We start from the raw sequence: 8804 nt of genomic DNA on the forward strand, positions 1-8804 counted from the left end.
TGAGCGTGGCCAGAGCGTCCGCAGTGTTTTGGGAGACAACCGAAAGCTGGTCCACTCACCCTTCTAACTCCTCCATTCGACCTAATGTCAGCCCCTTCGGGATGCACAGGTCGCTGGATGGCTGGCTCTGAAACCAAAATGTTGAGACCTTCAAACTAACACTCGCAACGCAAACTCAAACTCTGTTCCAACTACGTTTGATGTCCAGTACAGAAGGGGAAACCGAAGGGAAATAGAGGGGGACAAGAAAAGAAGGGGCAGGAGCACGTCCGCTCCCCTTGTAGGCAGGAGACGGCTGCACGATCAAGGATAGCTGGAGAAAGCCAAGGAAGAGAGAGGAGTTAGGGTCAGGAAAGGGTGAGAGGGAAGAGGGAGCACTCACGAGAGGTTTTTCCGATACCCTTCAGCTCCTCAGGCCTCCTTTCTTATGACTCACGGTACCTCCGCGAGTCAGAATGCCTGCTGGTCGGGACCTGAAATGGCCCCCCGGTGGATTCGAAATGCCAGGGGGCCTTTTCGACTTCCATCTCTGATAAACCCTTAGCGGGGTCTTAACAGAGACCTTGGTGATAGGTCTAACTGATCAAAGGTTCATTACCTATGTGTAATCAATATTATACAAAATGGTGGTGTGAAGCCAAATGATGGAAATAAGTTCGAAAAATAAGCCACAATCTGGCAATGGATCACTATTGAACAAAGGGTGTCTATGTACAGAGTGTTAGGCCTATAGTTCAGGCCCAAGGATGAAACTGTGAGCCCGACCTGTGATTATTGTGCCCCATTTCATAACACACTGAACAGAGGATCAAAAACAAAACAGCTTCCTCTGTTCTTCAGTGGGATTAGCAAGCCACTGGCAGAACATCCATGCTGCCCCAACGACAGAAGAGACAGAGAGCAGAGCCAAAAAGCCATAATGTGAAACATCATTGGCAATTATGGCCACACCAAGCATTAGAAGCTCCGCAAGGCTTGCAATTGAGACTTCAGTGGCACCAATTAGGTTTGCTTTGTTGGCTGGTATACCAGTCTGAAGAATTTGGGTTCCCACAACCTCATATGACTGAACTCCAAGCCTTGACAAAACCTGAAAATTTGATATCATCAAAAATGTTTCACAATTATTTATCTATAAGGATGATAGTGGAAAACGTTATAAGATAAGTATAACCGGCAATGACAATCTCTCGTCATGGTGCCCAGAGTTTTTTATTTATGATTTTCCATTTTATAATTTCAAAGGAAACTACAACCAACAACTAGTGCAAAAACCAATTTGTTGCCCCCAAAACTACCTACGTTCAGAACTTACATTCAAAATTTGGGTTATCATGTTTAAACTAAGCTAGACCCCTCAAATTTGGAACATTTTGTGGAGTGATTAGACTCTCAAACTTAAAAATATGGAACCTAACATTGAAGAAAGATGATCATCCTTAAGGACCTTTATGAATGTTTTTCAATTGTCAAATGATAATTAAAAGACTATAATTTCATGCTTAAATTTACTTTTGAAATCTCCATCAGAAAAAATTCTAAATGTGAAGGAATAGTATTGTTCAGATTGTAAAAGCTCTCACACTCACGATATAAAAAAATATAAATTTCAAATTCAAAATTAACTTTCAACTTACAATCAAAGAAAGGAATATCAGCAGAGGTGTTCTGCGAGAAAGTGAGCCACTTAAGAAGACAACGGCAGCAATAGAGAGAAGTGCGGCCTGAAAGATTAATCCAGCTGCACCTGCCTGAAAATAGAAAGATATTTGTTACCAATAAACATTGCAAGTTTTGATATGGAGATGATAACCGCAGGGAAGAGGGCAAAGAAGAATCTAAAATTTGGCATGTCAGACATTGCAAAAAATTACCTTCAAAATCCCCAGTCTCTTTACTAGCCTGGCTGATGCGAAGGTTGCTGCAATACCCATGAATGCACATAATCCACTGAAACACCCAATGACGTATGGGCTGATTCCTGTCATAAAAATACTCTTTAAACATAGGGACCAGAATCCCATTGTTACATAATTCTAAAAAGAATGAAGATGATATCAACTTTCAAAGAGGTAAAGACATCTTCGCACTCATAAGACAGATCACATACTTCCCAAAATTTTCTTCACAATAATATCAACAATTACTATTATCAAAGCATCCCTGGACTTCTTAACGACAGGAAAACACAGGTTTTGGACCATAACGATGGAAGTTGCACCGGAATCAGATAAGTACGATCAAGATTGCACAAGGATTGGAGGAAACCCACACCTCCCGAGATCAAAATTTTGGGCTAGGGAACACTTGAAACATTTTCATTTCATTTCTGACTTACATATGCAGATAGGTGATTCTGCATTTGCATAAAACAACCTCTACTAAAGGCTAAATTTTCTTCTCACCCTGCCGCCTAACAAAGCCCAATATTGCACAGGAATAGGAGAGATGAGATCAAGATTGCATAAGGACAAGAGAAACCCCACGCTACACGACATCAAAATTTTGGGGTAGAAAACACTGAAAAGTCCAATCTTTTTGTTCCTGTCTAGCTTCCATATATAGGAAAATATGTGACTAAAAAATTACACAAAACTCCATACTAAAGACTAAATAGGAATTTACACCCTTCCGTCAAACAAAGCCCAATATTGCACAGAAATAGGAGAAATAAGACTGAGATTGAGAGAGCTGTGGAATCATACCGCGGTGCGTCAAGAATGCAGTCATCAGTGCCCCAGGCTCAAGAGCGATATTGAAATATAAAAGCACATACGCCATACTGGCAGGGAGAACAGGCTGAAGCTTGTACTCCGTCCACCCATTTCTGATGGCATCCAAACAATTTCTCACTGGACGCCACAATTAGTATCAGAATTTTATTCAAAGGGAACAAAGATTTTGAAAAGATATTTGGCAACCAAGATTACCTATGCAAGTGAAACTGGGAAAGGATGTGCTTTTTACTTTATCACATGGAGATTGGAACTTTGAGCGATCAAGAACACCACTAGAGAGTGTGTTCGTTAGTTGGGAGAGACATAACTGCAAGGGTAAGAATTCTTCAAGTCTAAACTACAATAGTGCCAAGTAACGAGTCAAAGATTTAACAGGACGGCTAACCAGGATGGGAAATACGAAAACCATGATCCCAGCTGCAAGCTTTAAACATGTCACTGGGTTGTATTTAGTTAAGAGGAACCCAAAAATTGACGGTCCGGCAATCTGCAAAAAAAAATGGATTGATCAACACCGAAACTTTTGGTCGATAAAATACATCCATTTTCTTCGGCATAGTCATTCTGTGCTCCTATCTTTAATTCATGGCAATTTCAATCAAATATTTTCGCATTCATCCATGATGCCTTTTATCGCCATTAGATAAAAGAAATAAAAAATAGATTAAAGGGAGATAAACACCTGACACAGAAGGTCAACTCCATTTAACATAGCATTTGCTTCTGCCAAGGCTATTGGCCTGTTGGAGCCTGCCAGCTTTACATTAGAGCAGTTTGTATTAGAAACGAACACGTCATCCATGAAAAAGAAAATAAATTAGCAAATGCTACAAAAAATGAGTGAACAGAAACAAATAATACAATCCCCAACAGCATCTCGGGGTATTTCTGTCATTTCAGCCCACTAGATGTGTCGAATGTATAGGCAAAATTATAAGCCTAAAGTTTTTAATTTTTTCATTCCCCTTATCGGGTCCGGGTAGACCCATTACCCGATTCCTTATCGGAATCGGGTAAGTTATAACGGCTAGTTTTACTAGCCGTTATAACTAGCCGTTGTTAACGGCTAATTGTCCCTCTATAAAAGAGGGACAATCTATGAGCTTGTTATCTATCTTTTTCTCTTCTAATACACCAATTTATCTTTCTTGTTCTCCTCTCTACTCACTGTCTCTCTCTCTGAGCTTCAGAAGATTCGTCAAGATGCATTTCTTTTTTTCCATTCCTGTATGTTTCATTGAAATAGGGTAGTCCTCCTGTGTGGGTTCCTTCTTTCCCTCATCACTTCTCGATCTTTTCCCACAACCCATTGCAATCCCCTAAACCATGATTGGCACTAGAGTTTGGCATGTCTACAATATTGACAAAAACGCTGAAAAAGGTTGACCGTTTTTCGATGATGGCAGTAATCTTTCAATGACCGCCAATATCGTAAACAACAGCAACCATCCACAAGTTCAAAAAATATTCTCAATGTCAAGTGGGGTGGAAGGTGTTGCCATGAGGTTCACAGGGTTAATTTTTTTCGACTAGAATTTAAATAAGTTGACAGGTGACCTTGACAGACAACTTCAACCATCCATAAAATCCCATTAACTTTAACAAGTGCCAATGGTAACTCACGAAAGTCATCCTAAACATTAATGTCATCGTCAGGTTGTTGGTGTTGACATTTACATTTGCTGAAGCTTAATTGGCACTGTTTCACTTAATCTATAGGTGTCTCCAATCGATCCTTTCCCTTCCCCCTTCCTTGATGCAAACTTAAACCAAGGGTTGTACCACAAAATATCAAAAGTTACCTGCACGACCCAGTCACGGCCCATCATGACACCAATTATCAGCCCTGCCATATTGTCGACAGCCGCGGCCAAAATCAACGCAATAAACCAGGGTTGAACAAGCATAGCTGACGCAGATACATGGCGAGCAGAGTTGTATGCATGGATGATCATCATTGCTGACATCAGCTGTGCCGATGTCTGAAGAGTGAAAATAACCCCAACAAAGCATCAGTACTAAAATGTAACAAATATACTACATAACACTGGATGAAAGAAATGCACCTGAATGAAGCTTAAGAGGTTATAAGATGAAACTCTTGGGAAAGAGTCTACAAGATTTCCGAGGAGAGGACCAACAGAGAACATCATAAGCTGCAAATTTATGGGTTAACTACACATACATGATAATCTATTAAAATATATTGGAATTATATCTTTTTTTTAATACCTTGGTGAAGAAACCCACTACAGCAACAGGTAAAAGACTTGGATGGAGAAGGGCAACTGTCGTGGGCCAGGTGAAACTCCACATCTGTGTCACCAGGTTTCCCGCCAAGGAACTAGCGTATAGAGCTGAAAACTAACTGATCCCTGTCAGAATATGGTGTGTAGTCACTGCAGAGAAGGACGAGAGGACAATGACGACTCATCATTTGTCCTCGTCATTGGTTTTCACCTTGATGAGGATAATAATAATAGTAATGATTTTTTCACTCTCCTAAATCTGCAAATTGTTGATGAGTCTCTTGTTCTTTATTTTTACTCTTCCAGATAAAGGGCAACGACAAGCTCTCGTTATCCTCATGATTCATCTGTCACTTGGATGACAATGAGGATGAAAATTTTGCCATCATCCTATACCCGCAAATTGTTGATGGACGATGATGATGATGACGACGACTCATCATTGGTCTCTCATCAGTTTCTTTATGTTTTTTCAGGTAGCAGGCCGATGCTTAGTCCTCATCATCCTTGTCATTTGTCTGTGGCTATGATGATGTTGTCAATGATGATTCTGTCCTCATCATTCTGGCTGTGGACAAGGATGAGGACAATGACAAGTCATCCTTGTCAGAGTCCTTCATTGATGAAGAAATTATCATCGTCAGCGAATACGTTGGAAAACATAAAATTGGTGCTAGGTCAACAAAAAAGTGTGTAACTGCATCTCAGAAAAAACTTAAATCTGATAAAGATTAGGATGAAAATCCAAAAGGTAGAAATGAAATTTATCTCATTTGGCTTGATAAAACCCACCATATAAACCGGCTGGATGAGCAGGGGTGGCGGCAAGGGCATCCTGCTGTTCTTCCGTGAGAACCTAGAAATGAAGATGAAAATATAATTGATATACCATACTTAAAGGCTAAAAAATAGATTTAATACCAAATGTCAATAAGTCCTGTACCGGTAGTGTTGTCAGAAGATTGGTCATATAATCTTCATCTCCCAGGAATTCCAAAGGTTCAGGTTCAAGGATAACTGTTCTATGATGAACAAGGGGAATAGTACAGATGGGGCTGCTTGATGATGCATCTTCTTCTATGTTGACTTGATCCAAGTCAACCTCAGTTTGTGTCACATAGCACCTAGCGGTTGACCTGTGTAATCTGAAAAAAAAAAAAAATACAAGACCTTCCATCAATTTGCTATTGGTAGTCTTCAAAAGAAACGATGGAATTGAACCAAGCTACAACTTAATTCTTCATTCATGGCTGCTCCTCTAAACTAAAGAGCAACTTGTATTGGAAAGGAATGGAGCAGATAGAAACCAACCAAATTCTCCTAATGGGCAAAAGTAGCGGAGATAACCCTTGGAGATATAGGGCCGAATCAAATCACCAGATAATCAACACGTAGGAGGGAGAATTACATATATTATAACATCAAAAAACCCAATTGGGAATAATAATTTGTCCCTGGGAGTTATAGAATCGCATCAAATGGCAAGAAAAGCAAAAGACGGGGCCACCCAATCATACATCTTTTACATTGACTTCAAGGGTTACAAAAACTAGTGACAGTATGCCGTTTGATGATATCACGAGCTTATATCAAGCGATCAAAGCATTTAACAGGCTTAAGGAAAGGACACGGAAATTTTAATCAATGATCTGAGGCTTCCCACTAGAAAAAAAAAGTTATCGGTACGCCTAACAACTCTCTTGGCCCCTTAACAAACTGATCTCATTTTGTCTCATATCAGATAGGAGAAAAGGGTACACTAGAGAACGCCAATTCATACATTAGACACGCCTCCCACAACCAGGGTTTTGAGAAAATTGTCAAAGAAATGTATTCTTCACGTAAACAAAACATCTAAAATCAAAAAATAAGAATTCAAATCGAGGAAAAATAGAAGAATCTCGCCTGTGTTGAGACAGAGAAGAGACCCTCAGCCGCTGGGCAGGGACGAGGTGGCCGCAGCGAAGAGGAATAACCGCAGATACTCTTCGGAGAGAACGAGGTAAACTAATAATGGGCAACCCATTTGGCGATGGAGAACGCTCAACTGCGACCAATCCCATGGACGATTCAAAAGCGATGAACTGAAGAGCAAACCTTCAGTTTTCTCCTTATTCATGCAGCCTCCCGGCAGAGAAATTCCAGAGATATAACCGAGAATTGCCTTGAGAAATCGCTTGATGAATCAAATTTCCACGACCCATGAAGCAAATTCGAAGATTGAACAGACCCAGAAAGACAATTTCTTCATCTGGTCTTCCTTAGCTCTTATCCACAGGCAGCTGCTCGCTCCGAAGAGGAAGAACAGAGTAGCTGGAGCAGCCATAAGAAGAATTTTTTCCACATAAGCCCTTATTTTTTCCTGTCCTTTTTCAAAAACCTTGTTTTCTGATATTTTGCAATACCTTAAGTTTTTATAAAAACCTTGTTTCGCGAAAGATTTCCTGAGGAAGAGTTTTAGGGGTATGTATCGAATTATTATAGTTAATGGGTTGATATGATAAATATCTTAGGGGAGGACGAGGACGAGGTTTTCCCATATAAACCCTTGTTTTTAATGTAAATTGGTTTTGAACCTCGACTTTGCGAGATGCCCTTAAACTACGTTAAGTTTGTTTAAGAGTATATGTGGTATTATTAATTTAATAAGGTTGAGATGAAAAATATCTCGGGGGAGAAGATATATCCGCAATTAGACGAATCAGCGACGACCCTCGGTTTTTGTTGGGTCCCACGTGGAGGATTCTGGGAAGTCCACGTGTCAGAAATTCAGCCATTAGCCGGCTGTGGAGGGTGAAACCAACCACCATTTAATAAAATATTTGGAAGACATTTTAAAGTCATAGGAAGGTTAGATGATAAAAAATATGATAAAACCATGATATCATAGAAAGCCTGTGATGCCAGAATTTAGATCATAAAAATATGGTAAAAACATGATATCATTTAAATCTTGTGATAACAGAATTTAGATAATAAAAAAATTTTATTTGACCAAGAATGGATTGTAAATTAAAATTAAATTGAACTGCATTTTTAATAATATTGGAAGTTTTACTAATTAGGTTAGATTAAAGGAACTTAAACTTAGTAAATGTGTGTCCCCAACTCTTTGGAACAGCTATGACGTTAGATTCATACTTTCAGAAAGCTTGTGATGCCACAATTTTGATAATAAAATTTTTTATTTGACCAAGAATGGATTGTAAACGAAAATTAAATTGAACTGCATTTTTTAATAATATTGTAAATTTTAGTAATTAGTTTTAATGGAATTTGAAGCTAATTAGTAGTTTAGGGAGTCCCCAGCTTTTTGGAACAGTTATGAGATGTAACCTTACTTTCAGAAAGCTTGTGATGCCAGAATTTAGATAATAAAAAAATTTTATTTGACCAAGAATGGATTGTAAATTAAAATTAAATTGAACTGCATTTTAATAATATTGGAAGTTTTACTAATTAGGTTAGATTAAAGGAACTTAAACTTAGTAAATGTGTGTCCCCAACTCTTTGGAACAGCTATGACGTTAGATTCATACTTTCAGAAAGCTTGTGATGCCACAATTTTGATAATAAAATTTTTTATTTGACCAAGAATGGATTGTAAACGAAAATTAAATTGAACTGCATTTTTTAATAATATTGTAAATTTTAGTAATTAGTTTTAATGGAATTTGAAGCTAATTAGTAGTTTAGGAGTCCCCAGCTTTTGGAACAGTTATGAGATGTAACCTTACTTTCAGAAAGCTTGTGATGCCAGAATTTAGATAATAAAAAAATTTTATTTGACCAAGAATGGATTGTAAATTAAAATTAA

At 38.6% G+C, this 8804-nt stretch overlaps 1 protein-coding gene across 1 annotated transcript; it reads right to left on the reverse strand.

Annotated features, from left to right (window-relative positions):
- Positions 1–655: 655 nt before the first annotated feature.
- IREG3 (iron-regulated protein 3) lies at positions 656–7281 on the reverse strand. The gene is made up of 13 exons (XM_078587093.1): positions 6893–7281; positions 5931–6132; positions 5780–5843; positions 4971–5095; positions 4805–4894; positions 4541–4720; positions 3421–3495; positions 3124–3225; positions 2931–3045; positions 2706–2852; positions 1875–1981; positions 1638–1751; positions 656–1090 (listed from the first exon to the last, which is right to left on the reverse strand). Exons 1-13 carry the CDS (start codon positions 7048–7050, stop codon positions 809–811), a joined length of 1761 nt encoding a protein of 586 aa, XP_078443219.1. The 5' UTR covers positions 7051–7281; the 3' UTR covers positions 656–808.
- Positions 7282–8804: the final 1523 nt, after the last annotated feature.

This window comes from Wolffia australiana, chromosome 1 (assembly GCF_029677425.1).
Source record: "Wolffia australiana isolate 7733 chromosome 1, ASM2967742v1".
Classification (NCBI taxonomy): domain Eukaryota; kingdom Viridiplantae; phylum Streptophyta; class Magnoliopsida; order Alismatales; family Araceae; genus Wolffia; species Wolffia australiana.